The sequence below is a fragment of the Heterodontus francisci genome, chromosome 8 (assembly GCF_036365525.1).
Source record: "Heterodontus francisci isolate sHetFra1 chromosome 8, sHetFra1.hap1, whole genome shotgun sequence".
Classification (NCBI taxonomy): domain Eukaryota; kingdom Metazoa; phylum Chordata; class Chondrichthyes; order Heterodontiformes; family Heterodontidae; genus Heterodontus; species Heterodontus francisci.
The window spans coordinates 56,021,374-56,047,348 of NC_090378.1; the positions used below are offsets into that span (position 1 = coordinate 56,021,374).

At 44.4% G+C, this 25,975-nt stretch overlaps 1 protein-coding gene across 1 annotated transcript in view; it reads left to right on the forward strand.

Annotated features, from left to right (window-relative positions):
• trabd2b (TraB domain containing 2B) overlaps positions 1–25,975 on the forward strand; it is a 509,080-nt gene that overhangs the window by 410,480 nt on the left and 72,625 nt on the right. The window contains exon 5 of the mRNA XM_068037170.1: positions 9,738–9,828. Coding sequence (XP_067893271.1) covers positions 9,738–9,828 — 91 coding nt within the window. The remainder of the gene's footprint in view (positions 1–9,737; positions 9,829–25,975) is intronic.

Here is a 25,975-nt window from a genome sequence, read left to right on the forward strand (position 1 = left end):
TAAATCCTACCTTTTTGACCAAGCTTTTGGTCATCTGCTCTTACATTGCCTTATGTGGCTCGGTGTGAAACTTTACATTCTTGTGAAGTGCCTTGGGACACTTTATAATGTTAAAGGTGCTATATGAATATAACTTGTTGTTGTTGCTGTGCAGCTCCAATTATTTTCCCTTCCAACTCTTCCTCCTCTTCTCCTGAAGGTGCTGAGGTATGAGTGCAGAGGTAGTGGCAGCATTATGGTACCTGACATGAGTAGGCATTGTCCACATAGGAGCTTATGCAATGTGTGTTGTTAGACTATTTAACTATGGTGGACATTACTGTTGAAGTCAATCCTGCCCTCACCCACCATCCAAACACACTTTCTTTCCAGCAAGGGTCACTGTCTAACAATCAGAAGTAAGAATATAACACAGACAAGCAATCCTACAAGATTTTTCTTAGTGTTTGAAACCGTGGTCTCAGCTGATTGTTTCTTTTGGAATTTATCTGTTACTGAATCACTTACGATATCTAATTCAAAGGTTTTTTGTCATAAGGCCTGAGATACTCAATTCATTTAAATCCATTTTGACATGAGATGAAGTTATTACAATGGGTCTGAGCACTCTAGACCTTTGAGATCTATGAGGTGAATTTTCTTTCCATTTCCAGTGCATTAAATAAAAGAAATAAATGAAGGAATGGTGTAGGGAAAAAAAAACTTTTCTGCCTTTAAAGGGCTTCCCTTAATTATCCTCTTGTTTCAGCAGCTCACCTGCTATCCACCTACTGAGTCTTTGCTTTGCTACTCTGCACACAGATACCTGCACTTGCAGATATTTCTCACCAGCAGATTTTTGGACCCCCACACAACCACAACCCCACCTACCCACAGTCAAGGCTTTTCAGGAGCAGGTATGGCATTCTTTATGGGTACTTATTGTCATGTTTCTTTTAGGTGGCATCCAAAGGCCAGATTTACAGGAGCTGGTTGGCTGCTCATGCTTGTACATGGATGGAGTTATCCCTTATCTCATGCCGGTTCGCTGTTGTACTACTCTGTTCCACTGGTGTAGTGCTACAAGGGGGATGGCTGAAGGCCTGGCATGTACTACTGTCCTGGTGGCAGTACCGTGCAGCTGTGACTCCTGGGTTACAGAGTCCTCATGATCCTATTCACCAGCATCATCTTCCTCCTCCTGTGCCACCCGTTGCTGCAGTAGATCTACAGGCAAGGAGGATAGAAGAATGGATAAGCATTACCCCCTTGTGATTAAGGAGACAGAGCAGAGGGTGGAAGATTTTGGTTGCTTGGCACTTAGAAGTCATGCCAGGGTGACAGTATAGGTGTTCAGTCAGGAACTTGAGGCCAACAAGATGCTGCTGATTTTTCCGTCTCCTACAGCAAGAACTGAAAGCCTCCCTATGAGCTCCATAGCCTCCTCCTTGAAGGGGTTGATGTATTTAAGGTTGGGAAGTCCCTGGCCTATACCCTGCCTGTGCCGGGCATTGCGTGCCAATTTGTCATGCAAGAGGATAGAGTTAATTAAGGCCAGGTTAGCTGTTGAAGAGTTTGCTAAGTGGTAGGGGAGGGGTGAAGTAAGAGGTTTATGGACATGAGGCTGTTAAAATGAAGGAAAGTGTTTTTGGGTTGTAAGTAATTGCTGTGAGATGAGCTGAGTAGGCAATAGGGCAAGGTGCTGAGTTGGAGCCGCTATTAACCAGAGAGCAATATGAAGGGTTAGTTATGAAAATGTTGCTTTATGAAGGTGAAGAGTGAGCTGGTGCTTAGGGTAGGCAAGGAAGAAAATGGAGAAGGGAGAAGTGTGCAGTGTGTTAGCTTGCCTGCCCTATTGAGGATGTGAAACTTGTTGTGGCATTGGTTGGGGGTGAGGACCTTAGCAGTCAGTGCCTACTTCCAGGTGATAGGAGTGATATTGATGGTTAGAGTGGCACCCACACCCAGGAATCTGTTTGACCTACCTTCAGTAGGCTCCAGTTGTCAGCTTTGGCTCAGTTGGTAGCACTCTCACCTCTGAGTCAGGGGGTCATTAGTTCAAGTTGCACTCCAGTCATTTGGGCACATAATCTAGGCTGGCAGTTTTGTGCAATAGTGAGGGAATGATGCACTGCCGGAGGTGCCACCTTTCAGATGAGATGTTAAACCAAGGCCTTGTTTGCCCATTCAGGCAGATGTTAAAAGTCCCATGATGTTATTCAAAGACAAGCAGGGGAGTTCTCCTGGGGTCCTGGCCAATATTTATCCCTCAACTGACATCTCTAAAAAAGTTTATCATGTCATTATCACATTGCTGTTAGTGGGACCTTGCCATGCTCAGAATGGCTGCCACATTGCCTAACATTGAAACAGTGACTACACGCCAAAAAATTACTTTGTTGGTTGTAAAGCATTTTGAGATATCCTGAAGTTGTGAAAGGTGCTAAATTAATGCAAGTTTGTTCCAGGAAGATTTGGAGGTTTGCATTCTTCATCTCTGGCTTGTCGCTGTACCCTGCTGCCCCTGGGAACAGATGGTGCTTGAGTGATTATAATTCTGTACAAATAAAAATATTCCTAAGACATCCAGTGAAGTGAAAGAATCAAACACTGTTCCTGTCTTACCTGTTTGTCCCCAGTCTGCTGTTAAAGAGTTCAGGCTGGACTGTCTTTTTAAAGGATACACGAATGTTTCCAGGTAGTTCAGCTGCTTAAACTACTTTACATTAATGCTTGCACCAATAGGAATGCAAATAAGCAGGCCCAGGAAATTCGGGAGACCACTAGCTGGTGCAACATTTTTCCCAGCAGCAGCAGCAGTGTAACGCTTTTCAAGGAAGTTCTAGGCCCACCTCTGTTATATTGCAGCAATATAAGAGCAATAATTGGAATTTTAAAGTTCTGCTGTTTCTGAACTGCTAATTTTAGATCTGATTAATGGTACATTTGCACTGCAAATGTAGCATCAGAACTTTGCTTCCTACCAATGCTGTAAGTTAAAGTGTAAATTTAGGGTGTGAACTGACACCAGGGCAAATTGGAGCATACTTCTTGAAGTTTTACTCCACTTCATTTCAGAGCTTTACCATCCAATTTATTCCATACCTGTTCAGAGTTATTGCAAAACTAAAACAGCTTCAAACCAATGTTACGACCAGGTGAGAAAGGGGTCGAGGGTTGCCGCTCACCTTCACCTGGTCTAACCGTAACAGGGTTTAATTTTAAACACACCGTGTTTTTAGCTCCCCCTTGGTGAATCCTTATTCACTGCTTTCCAATTATAAGGGAAAGAAACCAGCACAAGCAGGTTTTCTTAGGTTTAATGAAGAAAGGTTGAAATTTATTAAACTTAAACTCTAATTCAGTTAACACCTACGGATACACGACGCACGCTAGCATGCATACATGGTACACACATACAGATAGAGACAAAACAGAGCAGAAGAAATAAAGTGGAAAAGTTTGAGGCAATCTCTGAAGAGGGTTTTTGTTTCGCATCTTCGAACTCACTGTAGAGTCTTGATTGTAGGTAGATCTTGCTTTTTGTTGAGGCCCAGCACTTTTCTTAATCCTTGTTCGCTGTAAGAGACTTTTCTCTCTTGTGGTTCAAGTGTCTTCAGTGGATTTGGAGTTCTGTGAGAAAGAGAGGGAGAGCCAGGCCCAAGAAGTCTTCTTCAATCAAGGAGCATACAGCAGTCTCTCTGTTCAAAAACTCTTTGTACAATTCAGAAAAACCAGGTTGCCAAGCAGGCTAGTCACGTGACCAACTGGTCTGACCACGTCTGTTTGTGGATTCGGCCATCTCAGCAGTCATCCTGAAATTTGAGCTCTCTCACCTTCATTGTCTGGTACTCAGAGTCCATTGTGGGTTAAATTGGATAAGGGAAGTATCCCCTTTGTCTCCACAAGCACTGTCTGTTAATATGCAAATGTCTTTTCAGCCAGTGGCCTGGTCATTATTTTTAAACAGGTCCTTTCTTCACTTCAGCAACAGTTTTCAAATCAATGTTCATATGTCAAAATTAATGTGCCTCATTCTTGGCAGGAGTAGGGGTGGGGGGGTGGGGGTGGTCTGCATGACACCTCCACACCCAGTGGAATGAAATGCGATTTGAGAAAAGCGCATTTCATCAAACGGGTCGAGAGAAAATATAAGATACAGAAAAAAAACATGTATCTCTCTCATTTATTCCCATTGATTCATAAATCCTAAAACTTATGAAAATTACCCATTTCCATGACTGCCTAGGTCTGCAAAGGGCGGTTGGGGGGGTGGGGGTGGGTCGATTTAATTAGCCCTAAGTTGGAATTTCTTTTTCTGAGGAGAGTCAGTAGTGGGCAGGTCGATCCTGAACGCTCTTTCAGTGCTTTGCTGAATCATGCAAAGGCTTTTGACTTCAGGGGATGGGTGGTTCTCTTTTTTCCTGACTGTAGGAGAGGATTATTCGCTAATCTCCCCTTTGTCCTCTGGGACACTCCTGCCTGTAGATACTTACAGACGCTACTGCACTCCCCTGTGGCACTTCGACCAGGTGAGGCATCACCATCACAGTTTCTCTGCCCCCGAGAGGTCTTTCTTTGTCTCCGCAGGTTCCTGTAAATGCTGTTAGCAACTCTGGTGGGGTGCCTCTAGTGTCCGCATTTACATAGGAGGATGTGGGGGTCTAACGTTTCACATTTTTCGGGTTGGTTGACCAGACAGTAGCGGTTTTCATCCGGGATTCCTCCCGGACTTTCTTTAACCTGCCCTCTTGGTCGCTTTTTCCCCTTCCTTTTGTAAACTTTTGCCAGCTGTGTGCCTGCCTGTCCCCTATTGTTCTTGGCAGGGGTCCCTTAAAGTTCACCAGCCCTCTGCTGGAGGGTCTTCCTAACACTGGTACAGGACTTAGGGGTGCAGATTTCACTGTCGGATGGGGGTTTCCCTTCAACCTGGCACATGTGACAATTCCTGCAGTACTCCACCACATCTTTGTGGAGTTTTGACCAGTCAAACTGCTGTCTCATGTGGGCTTTGGTCTTTCGTATACCAACATGTACAGCCACTGTAGTCTTGTGGGCCCTTCTTAATATTTCTCTTCGGTACCTCTGCGGCACCACTAACTGGTGAACTACTGTCCACTCCTTGCTCTCAGGTCTGTGAGGAGAACCATTTCCTCATCAGTACCTCATTCTTCAAATAGTAGCAATCAAGGACTCCCTCTGCTTCACTTTCAGACTGGGCAGCCTGTGCTAACTCTTGCAATACTGGATCGGCTCGCTGAGCCTCAGCTGGGGAAGATTTATTTAACTGATTACCTAGGTCTTCTAACTTTCCAAAGTCTCAGACAGACAGACCTTATGATCATCTGCCTGCAGTGCCAATGGAGTCTCCTCTGGGGGAGCTGGTTTGATCATGGCCTGATCCATTACACATTCAGGGAAACTGCAAGGGTCTGTCTCCTGCCACTGCCCTGTCTCTCTGACCTCCTGTGGTCTTTCTTTCACTACTGGGAGGGCTACCACCTTCACTCCCGCCAGATCATTACCTAGGAGCAGGTCAATCCCGTCCACAGGCAAGCTAGGGACAATCCCTACGGTCACTGGTCCTGAAACTAGGTCGCACTCCAGGTATACCCGGTGTACAAGTACAGGCATACACTGCCCTCGAATACCATTCACCACCATTCTGATGTTCATTGCACTCTCTGGGGGAAAGCTCAGGCCTTTTCCCAGGAAAAGTGATCTAGTGGACCCGTGTCCCTGAGAATTACTATGGACTTGCTTGCCCCAATAGAGGGGTATGGGGTTACTGTCTCTTCAAACACAAAACCCTGATAGCCTTCAGGAATACTTTTAACCTTTCCTGCACTTGCAGTAGTAAACTTCCTGGGTTGCACTCTTACTGCAGTTAAAGCTACAGCTTTCCCTGTTGTGCTCCCCTCCAGGATTACTTCTTCGCTGAGCGGTTGTGCCCTGATTAATCCTACAGGTTTTCCCTTTAGTTTCCAGCAGTCAGCTTTTAGATGACCTGCCTATTACAATGGAAGCACACAGGTCTCAGGGTCTCACTCCTGCTCACCGCATCATCCTTTTTGGTGAGAGGAGGACCCACTGTGTCTCCTGCTTTTCTTTCTCTCCTAGGACTGCTTGGGCTCCTATCACCTTCCCACCCGTTGTCCTTTTCGGATTTTTTGGGGTGGCTAGGAAAGGTTCTCCCCTGGGAAACTGACTTATAAATTAAAGCAAATTCATCAGCCAGAATGGCTGCTTGCCAGGCTCTCTCAACCCGCTGCTCCTCTACATGGGTCTTTATGGAGTGTGGGAGAGAATGTTTAAATTCCTCAAACAAATTCTCATAGCTCAGCTGTACTTTAAGCGCCTCAGCCACAAGCCAGCTGCTTACTTCTTTCAAATTCCAGATAAGTTTGATTAGCTTGCTTCTTGATGGCTCTAAACTTTTGGGGATAGGCTTCGGGTACTGATTCATGCCCCGAGGATAGAACTTTTGTCAGTTCATAATTTGATGAGCTCTCATCTGGCAACAGGAAATAAACCTCATGGACTTTTCCAGTTAGCTTGCTTTGTAGTAAAAGAGGCCAGGTCTCAGGTGGCCATTTTAGCTGCCTTGCCAGTTTCTCAAAGGACACAAAGAATTCTTCCAGATCTTCCTCATAGAATTTTGGTTTAGTTGAGCTAGTTTCAACAATTCTGTACCCAACCCTGTGCTACACTCCTCCATATTGGGCATGCTTTCATTGGGGTTACTCTGTCGCTCCCTAGTTAATCCAATCCACTTCAGCTCTCTCTCTTCGCATTCCTTCCAGAATGTTCTTTCTCGCTCCCTCTCCAGCCTTTCATTTTATTTACGTTCCTTCTGGAAGGCTCTTTCTTTCTCCCTGTCTTGCCTCTCCCTTTCTCTTCCTGTTCTCCTGTCTTCTAATTCAACTTTCCTTTGTTCCAATTGTACCTTTGCTAACAATACCCTGTCAGAGTCTGCTTCTTGCCCTGCTTTTGCTTCTTCAGATTCAAGGGAAAAATGGTTAGCCACTAGTCTTAGGAGTTCAGGCTTCCTAACCTTGCCACATACTGTACTCCCACACTGCTCAGCCATCTTTCTCAGCTCCTCCATGGACAGTGCTTTTAACTTATCCCAAGTTGGAGAGCTACTCGCTTCACTTGTAGACATGTTAGTATCCAAGCACACACAACCACAAGAAAACCTGTAGTGAAATCTCAAATAAAAACAAGAAATGCTGGAAATACTCAGCAGGTCTGGCAGCATCTGTGGAGAGAGAAGCAGAGTTAACGTTTCAGGTCAGTGACCCTTCTTCAGAACTGACAAATATTAGAAATGTAAAAGGTTTGAAACAAGTAAGGCCGGGGGTGGGGCAAGAGATAACAAAAGAGAAGGTGTTGATAGGACAAAGTCACAGAGAATAACTGACCAGAAGGTCATGGCACAATGGCAAACAGTATGTTAATAGTGTGCTGAAAGACAAAGCGTTAGTGCAGAGAGGGTGTTAATTGACTGTAAAGCACAAAGCACTCCAAGCACAAACATTTAAAAAAAAATTTAAAAACAGAAACATTGAAATATTGGTCTTTTTTAATTGGGAGCAAATTGGCTTCCCACTTCCAATTTCTCTTGTTTGTCTGTGGGTAAAATCCAGGACTGTCGTCCCCAAATTTCTGTTACAACCAGGTGAGAAAGGGTTCTAGGGTTCCCTGTCAGCCTTCACCTGGTCTTACCATAACAAGGTTTAATTTTAAACACACCGTGTTTTTAGCTCCCACTTGGTGAATCCTTGTTCACTGCTTTCCAATTTTAAGGCAAAGAGCCAGCATAAACAGGTTTTCTTAGGTTTAAAGAAGAAAGATTGAAATTTATTAAACTTAAACTCTAATTTGGTTAACGCTTTTGGATACACAATGCACCCACGCTCGCATGCATACGCGATACACACATGCAGATAGAGACAGAACAGAGCAGAAGAAATAAAGTGGAAAAGTTTGAGGCAATCTCTGGAGAGGGTTTTTGTTAGAGTTCTTCGAGCTCACTGTAGAGTCCTTGACTGTAGGTAGATCTTGCTTTTCGTTGGGGTACAGTATTCTTCTCAAACCTTGTTCTCTGTTGGAGACTTTTCTCTCTTGGGGTTCATGTGTCTTCAGTGGATTTGGAGTTCCATGAGAAAGAGAGGGAGAGCCAGACCTGAGAGGTCTTCTTCCAGGAACATACAGCAGTCTCTCTGTTTAAAAACTCTTTGTACAATTCAGATAAACCAGGTTACCAAGCAGGCTAGTCATGTGACCAGTTGGTCTGACCATGTCTGTTTGTGCATTTGACAATCCCAGCAGTCATCCTGAAATTTCAGCTCTCTCACCTTCAATGCCTGGTGCTCAAAGTCCATTGTGGGTTATATTGGATAAAGGAAGTAACCCCTTTGTCTCCACAAGCACCGTCTATTAATATGCAAATGTCTTTCCAGCCAAGGGCCTAGTGATTTTGTTTTAAACATGTCCTTTCTTCACTTCAGCAACAGTTTTCAAATCAATGTTCATATGACAAAATTAATATGCCTCATTCTTGGCTGGTGGGGGGTCTGCATGACACCAAACTTAAGGCACAGTACTGAGTATGAAAGAATCTACACCTAATGTGAATTGTATGGGTGGAATTTTATGCTGGAGGCGGGGGTCTCAACGCCAGGGGAAACCGATGCGGAGATCCCCTTGTCACCTCTTTTATGGAAGGCCCGCTGAATTTAGTGCCAATTAGGCACATAACTGAATAGTGGTCGGCTTTCTGTAGGATTTAGGACCCTGTCGCTGGAAATCCCGGCCTTGCAGAGCTGCCGGCTGATCAGAGGACGGCAGCTGCAGCGCCACCAGTGGCTGCTGCTGTAGCTGCAGTGACCAGCCATCGAGGAGTGATGCTGGAATCAGGCTTAAGGTAGGTCAGGGTGGGGGGGGGGGGGAATCTTGTAGCGTGGGTGGTCGCAGGGGAGGGGGGGCTAGCAGCAAGGCCAGGCGGTGGCTGTCAGCAGGCCCCCCCCCCACCCCCCACTTCCAGATGCCGGGTCCCTTGATTAGGCACTACATGCCTTTGAACGAGGGATTCTCCCCATCCCCCACCACTGAAGCCTGGAAGAAATCTGCACGGTTTCTCGTGCCGTGCTTCTTGTGCGGCGAAAGGGACGCCTGCTGCACAGGTAATTGCGGCTGCAGCGGGAAGAGGACCTTAATTGGGGATTATTTACCCAGTTAAGAGCCTCAATCGGCGGCAGTGCGGGAAGGCCATTCACAGGCCCTCCCACCCCGGACTAAATTTCGGCGCAGGAGCGATGGCGGGGTCCCCCACCACCACCATCCCACATGATTTTATGCTTTCCCTGCCTCCAAACCCACTACGGGGGGAGCATAAAATTCCATCATATGAGTTCCTATTAAGCCAAGAGCTTCTATGGCCCTACCTATGACTTGGCATTACAGTAATCTTTCAGCAATTAATATTAAAGTAGTTCTGCACATTGACATGATTAACTTTGAATGTGGAAATATAGTCTCTTATTGCTTTCAACATTCGTAAGTCAATATGAACAAAGCATTCCTGCAGTAGCATTTTGAAATGCTGCCAGACATAATGATCATGTTTTATAATAATGTATCCCTGATCGATGCAAACTGTGAAAACTTTTAATGTTAGAAATCGATACTGTGTGATGAGGCATGTTGGTGACTCTAGCAGCATGGTATAAACAAAGCTGTATCTTTTATTGCAGGTCATTTCCTTGGGAACAACACTGTGATTGATGTCTTAAGACAAGCAGGCTATGAAGTTGAACACACCCCTGCAGGACAACCATTTGAACTGTAAGTTTATTGAATAATTTCATGCTGTTTCAATGCAGTTTCAGTATATTACCAGGACAAGCCATTCCTTGGTAGAGTAAAGGGGCAGAAGCTATTTACGACAGTTTGTTTGCCACCAGAGCTATGATCTATGCTCCGAGGAAGTAGAGGCACTAGCAAGTCCCAGGTCTGTCTTTAGGTGAGGGTGGGCTGCAGGTTCCAATGAAGCAGCCACACGCTCCATTGGTGCTTGCATCAAAGTAAAAGCTTTCTCTATGTTGCCACAAATCAGAGCTTTCGTCTCAAAAGGCGCACCTGCTGGTAGATGCAAATCCTTGCAAACTAACCTCAGGGCCCGCACTACAACATAAGCGTGCTGGTCCTCAAATGTCCTTCAGTTTAGGTGAGTACCCATGAGTTCTGGCTCCTATGACTACAAAGATATGGAAAGCTTTTTCTTCAGCTTCTTTTGTCCCACTGCAACATTCAGGGCCCCTCGCTCCAGTTGGTAGCAATACCATATTCATGCTGCAGGAATAGTTTTGTTCTAGAATGAAAAGAAAAGCTTTCTTTTGCAAAGTGACATTATTGTCACCAATCTTCCAGTTTCCACCTTTAAAATGGTTTTCATGGGATTGATGTTATGTGTTGCCTCTTTTGGCGCACGCAGAGAAGAGTTGCAAAAGTGAGGAGAAACAAAAAATGGTTGTTATGGTGCCACACAAAATATATAAAATATAACCAATATGTCTGAAAACCTCGGGGATGATTTTCTCCTGATTTTCTCCCATGTGACCCTCAGTTCTTGGACACAAACCAGAGGAAGAAGGGGTCTGGAAAGTTGTGACACTCAGGGCAGGATTTTCCTGTGGGCTTTAGGACCCTGCCGTCAGGCTCAAATGGGGTCAAATTGTGTGGGAAACAATCACTCGCCTGTGATTTTCTCTGAATTGGCCAATTAAATGACCAGAGGGCCGGAAGAGGCCCTCCAACACTGAAAAAGCAGCAGGCCGCCATTGCAGGTAAGCAAGGCACCCCAAATGGAGGCGGCAGGCTGAATTTTCGCCGGGGAGGTGGGAAACAGGATCCAGGTTTGATTTCAGTTCAGAAATCCATCTCTGTTGGGAAACTGATTAAAGTTGAGAGTTTCACCCTTAATTGGTATGGAGACAGCTTTCCTGTTCAGTTAGAGCCAGTGGGAGCAGGAACAGAGGCCAGTCAAATGAAGTGTCGGACTGATTTAAATTCCCACAGCAGCTATCACTGAGGCTGCTGCTTGTCCTAAGGGAAAGATCTGCTGATGTGCCAAAGCCTTCCAAAGCACCAAAAGGAAGCAAGATGTCACAGGGGTGCCAGAGGCCGGGCAGCAGGGGCAGGGCTTTCCCTCACTTCATCGATCGGGTGTGCTCGACTTCATAGTCTGCTTGTCTTAAGACATCAATGTTGGAGGCCATGAGGGAGAGGAAAGAGGTCCACCTCTCAGATGGTGGCAGGAGGAGGCCACCTCATCATGCAGCAGGGGAACCTCTCTGTTCAGTGTCATCTCCCTCCACCTTCATCCCCTCTTCTTGCTCCTCTCTCACCTCCTGCACCTGCTCCTCCCCCAATGAACTATCTCCTTTCAGGGCCGCATTGTCCACCACCACAATACCCTAAACCCTTGCAGGACGGTATTGGAGTGCACCAACATCCAGGCACCAGAATCGCATCTTCAGAAGCCCGATGGCCTGCTTAGCAGGTGACAATAATTGTATTGCCTCTGTGCCTCTACCTGGGGCTCCTGTAGAGAGATCAATAGCAATCTCCTCAAGGGATTTCCCTTGTCCCCTAGGATCCATCCATGCACTTTGGGGTGTTGTAGTGAAGATCTGAGGCAGCCTGGACAGGCAGAAGATGAAGGAGTCATGGCAGCTGGCAGGAAAGCATGGACGAAACTCAAATTGTGGCCGTAGACCAGTTTTGAGAGAGTGGAAGCCCTTCCTGTTGATGAATCTCACTGCCCAGTCACTGGGAGCCGTGATGGACACATGGGTGCAATCGATGATGCCCTGCACCTGGGAGAATCCAGCGATGGCGGCAAAACCCAATGCCCTCTGTCCCTGCGAGGCCGTGTCTATCATTAAATGAATATGCTGTCCAGCTCTGGCAAAGAGGGCATCAGTGACCAACGAGATGCAGTGGTGTGCAGCCGCTTTTGAGATGCCACTAAGGTTTGCAGCTGATCCTTGGAAGGAGCCAGAAGCGAAGAAGTTCAACACCACAGTGACTTTGACAGCTACTAGCAGGACATGGCGACCAGAGCTGTGAAGTATGATGTCTCCGGCGAGGAGAGCACAAACATCTGTGACCATCTGCCTGGAGAGTCTCTGTCTCCTGCGGTACTGGTTCTTGGTCATCTCAAGTAGCTCCATTTTCGGCGGTAGATCATGTGGTGAGGGTTTGCCCTCTGTTGCCCTTCTGCCCTTCTTTCCTCTCCCGTGCCCTGCTGATGCTGGAGTTCTGCCCTTCCTGCAGAGGGTGTTGCCCCTCATCGCCACTGGGCACAAAATCTAACAGTCGTGCCCCCATTGTCAGCTGGAGCCTTCCTTCTGGGCAGGTGGCCACCCAATTGTCCTTGCCAGTCTTGCCCTGTTTTCTTCTGCCGGGGGGAGGGGGGGGTTGCCTATCCCATTCAAAGCCCAGGAGCCAAGTGTCCATTCTCCCTTCCACCTGAGCAGCGCAAGGGCACCCCCTTACCAAGTACCGAGTCTTCCTTTGCCCCACTGACCCTCTTATGGGGCCAGGGTGAGGCCCTGGAGCAGCCATGGCTGGCTCCCCTACTCTTTATCGCCTCCCTTCAGCTGAAGACACAGGTAATCCATGGGCCCCTTTAAAAATGTGCACTTCAAATCTTTACAAGCTCGAAACTTTAAGGGCATTTAAGTGGTCATTGGATAGACATATGGATGAAAATGGAATAGTTTAGGTCAGATGGTTTCACAGGTCGGCGCAACATCGAGGGCCTGTACTGCGCTGTAATGTTCTATGTTCTATGAAACAAGCTTTTAAAAATCTTAAATTGACCTTTTTTGGGAGGACAGTGGGATTCCTCTCCCACCTTCCCCCACCGCCCCCCCCCCCCCCCCACCCCACCCTAGTGATTATTGCCAGCTCTGGGAGCAGTGTCTTGAAATTGACGTGCTGTCCGAAACCGGTATTTTTGGGACCCCCTGCCTCCATTCCTGACATTGGGGAGGCCTTGAAAATTCAGATGCCTTCTCTCCAACTTTTTCAAACCTAAAATAAAAAAGGTCTTTGCAGCCAGGCCACTATTGTGGGGGAGGAAACCCTCCACAGGGTGGCCTGCGGGTGCTTCTGAACCCAGCCAGGCAGAGAGAGCCTCTAAGCCTGCCTGGAGCACTGGCTCCGTGGTCTTTGGCCACTTCCAAGCAGCTAACCTGTCTCCCATCACCTGCGGGGAACTGGAGGCAGACTGGAAAATCCCAGTCGGCCTCCAACAGCAGGCCTTAATAGGCCTTTAAGCAGCTCAATTGGCTACCCACCACTTATGGGTGGGTAGCCCTGCTGTGCCTCTATCCTGCCTCTGGGAAAATGGCCTGGGGACAGGTTGGAGCCGGGGAACCAGCACGTAGGCCAACGGTGTGAAATTCCATGCTCACCCACCTCTGTTCCCACGCCTAGTTGGGTCTAATATTCAAGCATTAGGTCTCCATTCCCTTTTCATTTCCCAATGACTTCTAGGCGTTCCCTGGATGGTTACCTTTGGAGAAAGCACAAACTTTCAAATCCCATTTAAATAAAGTGAAGGTGATATAACAGCTTGTCCTGCCTCATTATGCTCTCTACGCCAGGATATTGCCCATTTGGAGGAGTGCTGAGAGGGACAGGGTGTTAGGCGTTTTGTGCAGCTCAGTTTTGGTAACAGCCTCTGAGAAGGTGCAAACAGGACAAAGATGGAGAACAGAAAGAGCTGGAACCTTTTATCCCCAAGAACCCAGGAGGAACTTCACTGCTGGAATCTTTCTGCCTGCTGTCATCAGACAGCCGATGGGCTAGACTTCTTCAGGCCTACAGCAGTAGTTGGATTTCCTGCTGCTAAGAAGCAGGCCAGCATTGAAGAAAGTCAGAACCTATTGAAATGACCTGTGGGCAGAAATATAGGTAAGTTCAGATCATGGCAGGAGGAACACATTTTCTGCCTGACTTACCCAGGCATTAGAGTGTTGAAGAAAGTTAGCCTTTTAATTTCCTGACAATATAGAATTTTATACCCAAATTACTGTAAAAAAAAAAATCTGAATTGTTGACTTCAGGGGTTTGATCACCTCCCCCCCACCATCCCCGCCCCCCATCATTTGGGCCCTGAGGCCTACATCTTGTCCAAAGTACTCAGTGTTTCCCTATGCAGTCATTCAGCATGCTGTTGACACACTATGGTCTTGACTTCTTTTCAGATTAGGAAGCCTCCCCATAATGTAGCTGGGGCACTTGAGTGGTATTTCAGATGCTAAGCACCTGTTTGGAATAGGCATTTTAGTGAAGGCCATTGGGGAAGAAAAGGTTTGCTTCTTGGTGACCTAGTCCTTAGTATAGAGTCACCTGTTGTTTCTGCCCATTTTATTTGGCCTTGAAATTGCCAAATCCTGTATGGTGGGTTAGATTTCCACCTGCTTTATGAGGGGAAAAAAATGGCAGTGCTGGAACTGCACTTACCTTTCTGCTTGTGCCTTAATGTCTAGTCCTCAGTTCCAGGTGGGACTTGTAGCATGCCATGTATTACACACCAAGAATGTCACAAAACTGTTTAAATGAAGTGGCCTCCCATTATCACACGAGGTCAAGTCTCCTATAGCACTTCGTTCAATGACCATTCTTTATATTTTAGTGTTGGTAGGCTTTTCAATAGCTGAGCTTGATCCTGTGCTCATACAATGGCCTCACTCGTAGACTTCCATCAGGCATTACTAAATAGCAATCAACAATAAACTGGTCATTTTCCTCAAGTAGTACAAGGCCATTGTGTCCCAATTGCAGTTCCCCTTCCACTGCATTGGTTTTAAGCTAACTTAGCAGAGACTGGGATTGGGAACTGGTTTTTATGGCTCATGTGATAACTACCCTAACCAACTCAGCTAGCAAGGGAGTATAACTCATGTCTAATTGATTTTCATAAAGTCAGAATGAATAGATGCTATATAAGATTTTAACACATCCTATTGCTTTTAAGGGACATAAGAGTTAACCATGTTGGATGTTTTGTTGTTACCTTGTGTGCTTATCACTATGGCAATGCTATGGAGCCAAGACCTGTCACATTCATCCCCTCATTCTTGAGGTTTGTTTGATTTAAGTTGTCGAGCTCTTGAAATGGCTCTTTGTGTTCATGTGTTGTCTTTGTCTGGCTAAATTTGAAGGTTGTGGCCTGCCAGCAACAGAATCATGCTCTGACTTCTATCAAAGGGAAACTTACTCTTGTCACTATGACTGCAGGGTAAAATCTCAGTTTGCATTGAAATCCAAACAGTCTCTTTCTAAATATCTATAAACGCAGGGAGGGAAACTGTAGAGCTTTGAATGGAGAGCAAATAACCATTTTTGCCCCTGGAACTGTGGGCTTGGTTTGGGAGCTGACACATTATAGACAGCTACATGGAGATTTGAGAGCACAGCCAATAGAAAATTCCTTTGATTTTCAGCCCCATTTATCATCCAAGAATGGATGAGGGTAGCTGAAATGATTTACAGCTCCTATGCGAAGTTATTAAGGGATGATGCACTGAAGGGCTGTGGATCCAAGCTGCTCCTTGACTTTGTTCTGCTCTGGCTCTACTTCAGAGTTTATTACTGTACAGCATGGCCCCATAATTGCCAACTCCTTGATTGCAAATCTCTCATTGTAAGGTATTTTTCCTCTGTTTCCAGTAGAATCTCCATTACAATCAACGGAAGAGCTGAAACCTCAATAAGATAACCGGCTGACAAGAATTGCTCTGGTCAGGATAATGACAATGATTTTTAAACTTTTTAAAAAGAGTTTTGCCCCTACCCAATCTCTCACAAAAGGAGTGCGATTAGAATACAGTTCTGCCAGTACTGCGCCAAATTGGCCTTCTTTTTGTGTGGTTCCACAGCAGGATATTCAATCATGGGACCATCACAGTCATGTCTTCTTCTGTACACATCCAACATTCACACAAGAGTAGATTTCACTGGAAAATGATTAGTAGAGAGCACTTTGTTTAAATGTTCACCTCCTCGATTCAGGGACATTGAAGCCAAATAACCCCTTCCGCTGTAGCCTTGACTAAAACAAGCTAACCTTAACCAACTGCATTTTACAGATGATACTCCCATGGTTCCAAGTAACATAAAGCATAAAATATTCTCCTCATAACCAGTTTCATTCTTAAATAAATATTCGTCCAGCTCCTTTTTCAAAGAGTTAATTAATGCAGCATTAACTTCTTTTGGCCCGCACGTATTTCATCTGTCTACTGCACTGCAGGCAATTTTTTTACTTCTAATTCCTAGTCTTGTTTGAACATGCTACTTTTCTACTCTCATCTTCTTATACTGCACTCAGTTTAACTTTTCTTGCATTTACATTACACCTCTCAGCATTTTAAAATCTGTCATTATGCCCTTTTCTTCAAAGAAAGCACATTTACTTATAACAGTCTCCTTAGAACTTAAGAGTTTAAGTCATGAAATCATATCTTTTTCAGAACTCTCTCTCATACATCAATGTCCTTTTAAATACACAGCATCCAAAACTGTACACAGTGTTCTTAATGTGGCTCAATCAATGAGTTATAGTAGCCTGTTATGACTTATGATTATAATGCCCTTAAGATACATCCCAACACAATATTTTCTAAATATGTCAGCAACGCCAGATAACCGAAAGGAAGCTCGGCTTTGTGCCAGGCTTTTCTTTGCTTTCATGAAGATAAGGAAATTACAGATCTGTAAAGATAAAATCCTGCTTAAGATCAGCTTTTCCTCAAATGTAAACTAATCTTAAGAGGGCTCCATTTTGCTAAATATGCAGTCAATGGCTGACAGGGAAGTTAAGGTTTGTTAGCAAATGCCTAATCCATTGGGGACTGGGAAATTTTTATACTTTTGTTCCCTGGCAGCATGCTGTAAAGATCCAATGTAGACTCGTCTAAAGTGTTGGTCCTTGGACCAATACAAACTTAGAATTGTTCAAATTTTAAAGCTATGTTCCCTTTAGTTTTCAATTTCTTTTTGTCTTTAGTTAAATAAGCTCCTTTGATACAAATAAAAAAGTACTTCAGATAGTTTTTCAAAGTAATTTTGAGATGTGCTTACATCAGACAGCAACTGAGTAATTAACTGTACAGTAAATTTCTGCCCGTCTCTATTAACTATCATCTCAATTATTACTTCTTATTCCAAACATAGCTGTCAATCATATTTTCGACAGTAGAAAAGGACACATGCTATCTAGTGGTGAGGATCTCTATTTAGTCACTGGATGGAATGCCTCAAGTGCCTCTGCATTCACGAGTTAGAGGATGAGAGGTGGAACCATGAAGCTGGATTTTGAGGTTGCTCTTGCACTTGCCCATAGACTTTTTTATGGGCTTTTGCATTGCAGGTTCCTGTCAGCCAGCCAGCCATCAAAACAGTGCAGCACCCATACAGAATATGTGGGACCTGTGTGGACAGGGCAAGCAAGTTATTTCCTTAATCAATCAGATTTAATAATTGTTAATGAGCAGTGCAGAGTCTGAACCAGGAAATGCCAGTTGAATATTGGACTCAATGTCAAGTCAGATACAGGAAGTGAAACAAAGAGAGGGAAAGAAAGATTGAATTAAGAGAGAAAGAAAAAAGAGATGGAAAGAAAAAATTTTAAAAATTATTTAACTTGTTTAATTTTTTAAAATTTCAAATAATAATTAAAATCTGAAGGAATGAGACGCCACACTTGTGAAAGTTATGTATTAGTGCCAGAGAGGTTATTTGGCAGTAATTAAGACTTACCACGTTATTAAAAGGGTACTTAACACTAGAATGCACAAGCCCTAACTTTTTCTACTGAGTTTAATGCTCATTTATCAGGTAAAGACAGCAACTTCACCTGTTCCATTTATTTCAATGGCAAGCCTCTCAGTGAAATATCATTATCGTGCAGCTTTTGGAGGAGAAGGACATCTTGGACAGCAACACCCTGATTTATGCATTTAGCTATGCATGGGTGGCCGTTAGCAGTTGCTGTCCATGTAAATATCACCGAGTGCATGTTTTTGAAAATTCCGCACCACGAGCTTGTGATTCTTATTCCATTAATGTTAATTGATGAAAAATTACTGGTTTGGGATATGCAGTTTCTTGGCATGTGCTCCTCACATGTGTCCAGAATAATAAAATAGAACATCTCATCTCAAATCCCCACAGTCCCATAGTTTGTGGAGCTGGGACAGCAGGTTAAAGAGCAAAAAGTGTTCAACATGGCCAAAATAGCCAACTGCATGCTTCAAAAAAATAGAATCTCTCAGAAAAGGATCACATTAAATAGAGTTCTTCCAAAACTTCTTGAAACACAAAAAAATCATACAATATACACAGATAAGAATGATTTTGAGTCCATCTAGTTTAACCTTTATAGAAACCTAGGATCACTCCCATCACAGCATCTACATGCGAACATATGAATTAGGAGCCGGAGTAGGCCACTTGGCCCCTCAAGCCTGCTCCACCATTCAACAAGATCATGGCTGATCTGATTGTAACCTCAACTGCACATTCCCACCTACCCACTTGCTTTTCAAGAATCTATCTATCTCTGCCTTAAAAATATTCAAAGACTCTGCTCCTACCACATTTTGAGCAAAAGAGTTCCAAAGACTCACGACCCTCTTAGAGAAAGAATTTCCCCTCATCTCTGTCTTAAATGGGCGACCCCTTATTTTTAAACTGTAAACCCTAGTTCTAGATTCTCCCACAAGGGGAAACATCCTTTCCACATCCACCCTGTCAAGACCCCTCAGGATCTTATATGTTTCAATCAAGTCGCCTCTTACTCTTCTAAATTCCAGCGGATACATGCCTAGCCTGTCCAATCTTTCCTCTTAAAACAGCCCACCTATTCCAGGTAATAGTCTAGTAAACCTTCTCTGCACTGCCTCCAACACATTTACATCCTTCCTTAAATAAGGACATCAGTACTTTGCACAGTACTCCAGGTATGGTCTCGCCAATGCCCTGTATAGCTGAAGCATAACCTCCCTAATTTTGTATTTAATTCCTCTCACAATAAACGATAATATTCTATTAGTTTTCCTAATTGCTGTACCTGCCGACTAACGTTTTGCAATTCATGCGCTAGGACACCCAGATCCCTCTGCATCTCAGAGCTCAGCAATTTCTCACCATTTAGATAATATGCTTCTTTTTTATTCTTCCTGCCAAAATGGACAATTTCACATTTTCCCACATTATACACCATTTTCCAGATCTTTTTCCTCTCACTTAACCTATCCATATCCCTTTGTAACCTCCTTTTGTCCTGGTCACAACTTATTTTCCTACCTATCTTTGTGTCTCCAACAAATTTAGCAACCATAGCTTCGGTCCCTTCATCCAAGTCATTTATATAAATTGTAAAAAGTTGAGGCCCCAGCACTGATCCCTGTGGCACACCACACGTTGTATCTTGCCACCCAGAAAATGATCCATTTATGCCTACTCTCTGTTTCCTGTTGGCTAGCCAGTCTTCTAGCCATGCTAAAATGTTGCCCCATACACCATGAGCTTTTATTTGCCGCAATAATTTTTGATGTGGCACTTTATCAAATGCCTTCTGGAAATCTAAGTACAGTACATCCACCAGTTTCCCTTTATCCATAGCACATGTTACTTCTTCAAAGAACTCCAATAAATTGGTTAAACATGATTTCCCTTTCACAAAACCATGTTGACTCTACCTGATTACCTTGAATTTTTCTAAGTGCCTTGCTATAACAATTTAATTTAATAATAGCTTCAAACATTTTCCCTTTGTCAGATGTTAAGCTAACTGGCCTGTAGTTTCCTGCTTTTTGTCTCCCTCCCATTTTGAATAAAGGAGTTACATTTGCTCTTATCCAATCTAATGGAACCTTCCCCAAATCTAGGGAATTTTGGAAAATTAAAACCAACACATCTAGATGTCTACTGAATGATTCCAGAGTATTTGCCTCCATTATTCCACCAGAAAGACCATTCCAGGTTTCAATCATGCTTTGCATCAAGTAGCATTTGATTTAACTTGAAATAATACTATATATAAACCTTTTCTATTCCAATTATCATCCTGCATACCTCTGTAAGGTTCCCTCTGATTAACCTTCTTTCAAAGCTGAAAAGTCTGAGCTTTTCCAGCTTATCCTCATAATTCACTCCTCAGACACTAGGGATCAGTCTAGTACCCCTTCTTTGCACTGCACCCTGACTAGGACATTCTAAAAATTATTTCATGGGATGTGAGCATGACTGGCAATGCCAGCAATTGTTGCCCATCCCTAATTGCCCTTGAAAAGATGGTGGTGAGCCACTGCTGTCCATCTGGTGTAGGTACACCCACAGTGCTGTTAGGAAGGGAGTTCCAGAATTTTGACCCAGCAACAGGAAGGTACAGCAATATAGTTCCAGGTCAGGATGGTATGTGGCTTGGAGGGGAGTTTGCAAGTGGTGGTGTTCTACTGCCCTTTTATGTGGTAGAAGTTGCAGGTTTGGAAAATGCTTTTGAAGAAAGGCTTGCTTTCTTGTATATGGTAGACATTGCACCAGTGGTAGAGGGAATGAATGTTTAAGGCAGTGGATGGGGGTACCGATCAAGCGGGCTTTGTTTTTTTTAATTCTTTCGTGGGATGTGGGTGTTGCTGGGAAGGCCAGCATTTGTTGCCCATCCCTAACTGCCCTTGAACTTCAGGGCCAACATGTTCCCGTAAATGTGAAGGGTAGGACCAACAAGTCCAGGGAACCCTGGATGTCAAGGGATTTAGAGGATCGGATAAGGCAAAAAAGGGAGGCTTATGGCAGATTCAAAGTGCTGAAAACAGCGGAGGCCCTAGAGCAGTACAGAAAGTGTAGGGGGGTACTTTAAAAAGCAATTAGGAGAGCGAAGAGGGGACATGAAAAAACACTGGCGGGCAAGATAAAGGAAAATCCCAAGGCATTTTCTAAGTTTATTAAAGGCAAGAGGATAACCAGGGAAAGCGTAGGGCCCATTAGGAACCAAAGTGACAATCTGTGTGTGAAGCCAGAGGACATAGGTGAGGTTTTAAATGATTACTTTTCATCTATGTTCACGATGGAGAAGGACAATGTAGGTGTAGAGATCAGGAAGGGGGATTGTGATATACTGGAACAAATTAGCATTGAAAGGGAGGAAGTATTAGCTGTTTTAGCGGGCTTAAAAGTGGATAAATCCCCAGGCCCAGATGAGATGTATCCCAGGCTGTTATGTGAGGCAAGGGAGGAGATTGCAGGGGCTATAACACAAATTTTCCAAATCCTCTCTGGCCACAGGAGAGGTACCGAGTACTGGAGGACAGTGAATGTGGTACCATTATTCAAGAAGGGTAGCAGGGATAAACCAGGGAATTACAGGCCGGTGAGTCGAACATCAGTGGTGGGGAAACTATTGGAAAAATTTCTGAGGGACAGGATTAATCTCCACTTGGAGAGGCAGGGATTAATCAGGGATAGTCAGCATGGCTTTGTCGGGGGGTGATCGTGTCTAACAAACTTGATTGAATTTTTCGAGGAGGTGACTAGATGTGTAGATGAGGGTAAGGCAGTTGATGTAGTCTACATGGACTTCAGTAAGGCTTTTGATAAGGTCCCACATGGGAGATTGGTTAAGAAGGTAAGAGCCCATGGGATCCACAGCAATTTGGCAAATTGGATTCAAAATTGGCTTAGTGGCAGGAGGCAGAGGGTGATGGTCAAGAGTTGTTTTTTGCGAGTGGAAGCCTGTGACCAGTGGTGTACTGCAGGGATTGGTGCTGAGACCTTGCTGTTTGTAGTGCACATTAATGATTTAGATGTGAATATAGGGGGTATGATCAGTAAGTTCGCAGATGACACGAAAATTAGTGGTGTCATAAATAGTGAGGAGGAAAGCCTTAGATTACACGACGATATAGATGGGCTGGTAAGATAGGCAGAGCTGTGGCAAATGGAATTTAATCCTGAGAAGTGTGAGGTGATGCATTTTGGGAGGATTAACAAGGCAAGGGAATATACAGTGGATGGTAGGACCCTAGGAAGTACAAAGGGTCAGAGGGACCTTGGTATACTTGTCCATAGATCACTGAAGGTAGCAGCACAGGTAGATAAGGTGGTTAGGAAGACATATGGTATACTTGCCTTTATTAGCCGAGGCATAGAATATAAGAGCAGGGAGGTTATGACGGAGCTGTATAAAACTCTAGTTAGGCCACAGCTGGAGTACTGTGTACAGTTCTGATCACTGCAATGTAGGAAGAATGTGATTGCACTGGAGAGGGTGCAGAGGAAATTCACAAGAATGTTGCCTGGGCTGGAGCATTTCAGCTATGAAGAGAGACTGGATAGGCTAGGATTGTTTCCCTTAGAGCAGAGAAGGCTGAGGGGGGACCTGATCGAGGTATACAAAATTATGAGGGGCATTGATAGGATAGATAGGAAGAAACTTTTTCCTTTAGCTGAGAGATCAATAACCAGGGGGCATAGATTTAAGGTAAGAGGCAGGAGATTTAGAGGGGATATGAGGAAAAATGTTTTCACCCAGAGGGTGGTTGAAATCTGGAACACACTGCCTGAAGGGGTGGTAGAGCCAGGAACTCTCATAAAATTTAAGAAGTATTTAGATGAGCATTTAAACACCATAGTATACAAGGCTATGGGCTAAGTGCTGGAAAAGGGCATGAGAATAGATAGGTGCTTGATGGCCGGCACAGACACGATGGGCCGAAGGGCCTGTTTCTCCGCTGTATAACTCTATGACTCTAACTGAGTGGCTTCCCAGGCCATTTCAGAGGGCGGTTATTAGTCAACCACAATGCTGTGGGTCTGGAGTCACATGTACATGTAGGCCAGACCAGGTAAGGACAGCAGATTTCCTTTTCTAAAGATATTAGTGAATCAGATGGGTTTATATAACAATCGATGATAGTTTCATGGCACCATTACTGAGACTGGCTTTCAATTCCAGATTTTTATTAATTAATTGAATTTAAATTCCACCAGCTGCCATGCTGCATTTGAACTTGTGTCCCCAGAGCATTAGCCTGGACCTCTGGATTACTAGTCCAGATACATTACCACTATGCCACTGTGTTCCCCCAGTCCTTCTTGAGTTTTGTTGAAACTATAATCATGTAAGCAAGTGGAGAGTATTCTGTCAGACTCATAACTTGTGCCTTGGTGGTGGACAGGCTTTGGGGAGTCAGGAGGTGAGTTACTCAAAACAGAATCCCCAGCTTGCTATTGTAGCCACAGTATTTATATGACAGGTACGGTTAAGTTTCTGGTCAATGGTGACCCCCCAGGATGTTGCTTTGGAACTTTTCCTTTCGCCTCAATGACCTCAAGTGAATTCAACTGAACAACATGAATTCACTGTAGTTGCTCCTCACATTCTGTCCTAAATACCTTGGCTTTTTATTTTATTTTATTTATTTTATTTAGAGATACAGCACTGAAACAGGCCCTTCGGCCCACCAAGTCTGTGCTGACCAACAACCACCCATTTACACTAATCCTACATTAATCCCATATTCCCTACCACATCCCCACCATTCTCCTACCACCTACCTACACTAGGGGCAATTTACAATGGCCAATTTACCTATCAACCTGCAAGTCTTTGGCTGTGGGAGGAAACCGGAGCACCCAGCGGAAACTCACGCAGACACAGGGAGAACTTGCAAACTCCGCATAGGCAGTACCCAGAATTGAACCCGGGTCGCTGGAGCTGTGAAATAAACATTCCAAGAAAAGCCTCGTAGCTTTGGCACTGTAGATAAGCATATCATTCAGTCTTTATGATTTGAAAGCTTCAGAAACCCAACATAAAAGGCTTTTCTTCAACTGGTATTCGAAAACAAATATTGGAATGGTTTGAAATTACTGCACACTGAAGAAGTTCTGCTGACTGTATTCATCACTGCCCATTCAGTGTAGCTCAGTAGCTTTGGTTATCCGATAGGAATTCCAATTTCTGACGATAGTTTTTAAATGGTTTACATTTACATTTATAATAATCATCAGCAGGCTGTCCTGTTGGCTTATTTGGCACTACATAGTGCGAAATTGAGCTATTTAAATCATCTCTAGGTTTGAACTTTAGTCTGCGTTGAGTTAGTTGGTATCAGCCTAGGCAGAGGTAGGGATGCTACAAATGGTCTAAAAAAGAGAAAAATCAGCCAGAATCATGGCGAAAATCCATTGCCTGAATATTAACAGGAGGATTACAAAAGTGGGGGCAGAGTTTCAGATAGGAAACTTGAAAGGCCAGGTTTCCCCGCATGCTCTGGAGTTTTAACTTCACAGCATGTGGCATTTGGCCCTGATGGGTTCCCTGCCATGCAAGTCAATCTAATTTGCAGGCTTGGCTTCCAGTCAGTCAGGGAACACTCCATAGCAGGCCACATGACCAGGTAGGTACAATCCACGATCCCGAGGGGGAGTTTGATTCCTGACTCTGAGGAATGGAATCCAATCCCTGACCCGGGAGGGTGTGGTGTGTGCGGGGGCCAAGGTCTGATCCTCGACCCTGGTGGAGAGGCAGGGTGATGGTTTCGATCCTGGAAGGGGTCTGTTCCCCTGCCTGGGGGTGGGATATGGGGGTGCGCCATCCCAGGGGAGTCTGATTTCTGACCCCAGGGGCCTTCATATGTGGCAGGCTCTGATGGGGAGGGAGCTGGGGGGGGAGGGGGGGGTTAGGGTTAAGCAGTCCTTTTCCTCCTGGCCCACAAATAATGCTGGAAAGGCACTTACTTTCTCCCCAAGACTGTTCTCGCCTCACTTCAGCTGTTAGGTTTCCCAAGGCCTGGGAAAACCTGTTGAGCAGGTTAAATTAGAGGTTTCCTGCCACATCAAAATATTTAAATTGCCAACTCGCCTCCAGGGAGCAGGTTAGTTGCCCGTCCCTTGTCTCACTTCTGTAAAACACAGAATTGGGTGGGTTGGAGGTAGGTAGGGGTTAGGGCTCAGATTTTTGATATTTTAACCCAACTCCAACCCACCTGTTTTTGAGTGCTAAAGTTTAACCCTGCGTGTTTGGATGTTAGCTCTGGGCAGCATTTGGCTTGGCTATGAGGTTCGCATCACATGTTGACACTCACTTGTTAAGCTGCTAAGGCTACATGTCTGGGGAAATTGAAGGTAAAGGCATATGTGTAAAACAGGTTGTCAGTTTGCTAGCCGCCTGATTTGTGTGCCAACATTGACCAATTTTACCCCAATATGATCCAAAGGGACAAAGCAGAATGAAAGATTTCAGTTAAGCAAGGTGGATTTACTAGATTGGGCAGATGAAAGGTAGATGATATTTAATATGAAAAATGTGAGCTGATGTATTTTGGGAAGAAGAATTGGAGGAAGAAAATATAAACTAAATGATCTAAATGATAACACTTTAAAAGGAGCAGCGAAATCTAATGGTTCAGTAACAAAATATTGTAGTTTATATAGGCAATGGAATGAAAATTGGGAGAGATGTATGACAAGTGGCTGATCAAATATCACCCGTTTAACACTATCACCCAAAGTCAAAATCACCCCCAGTAAATTTGAAGGGTTTGAATTAATTTCCATTGAAAGCATCCCACTCAAGCCTTGATCCTGCATCCAGGTGTGAGCTGCCCATCCTGTCCTCATTTTAAGTTTGGGCTCATCAAAAGGTGAAAGATTGGGAGTACTCCTTCAATAGATTGAGGCAGTGAGGAGGAACCTTTAGTCTGGGTTTATCTCTTGTGATACCTGATTTGATTGGGCTCAATCCCAATACTAGATGTAAAATGTTAAAAAGCATGTTCTGTTCCCTAGTACAAAATCTCTCATCTTGATGAGCACCAAATTCATGAATCCAAAACAAACTATCAGTAAACTGAGAATGAATCGTCACTTTAATGTGAGTTGAGCTTCCGAGCCACTTTATCTCTATTCC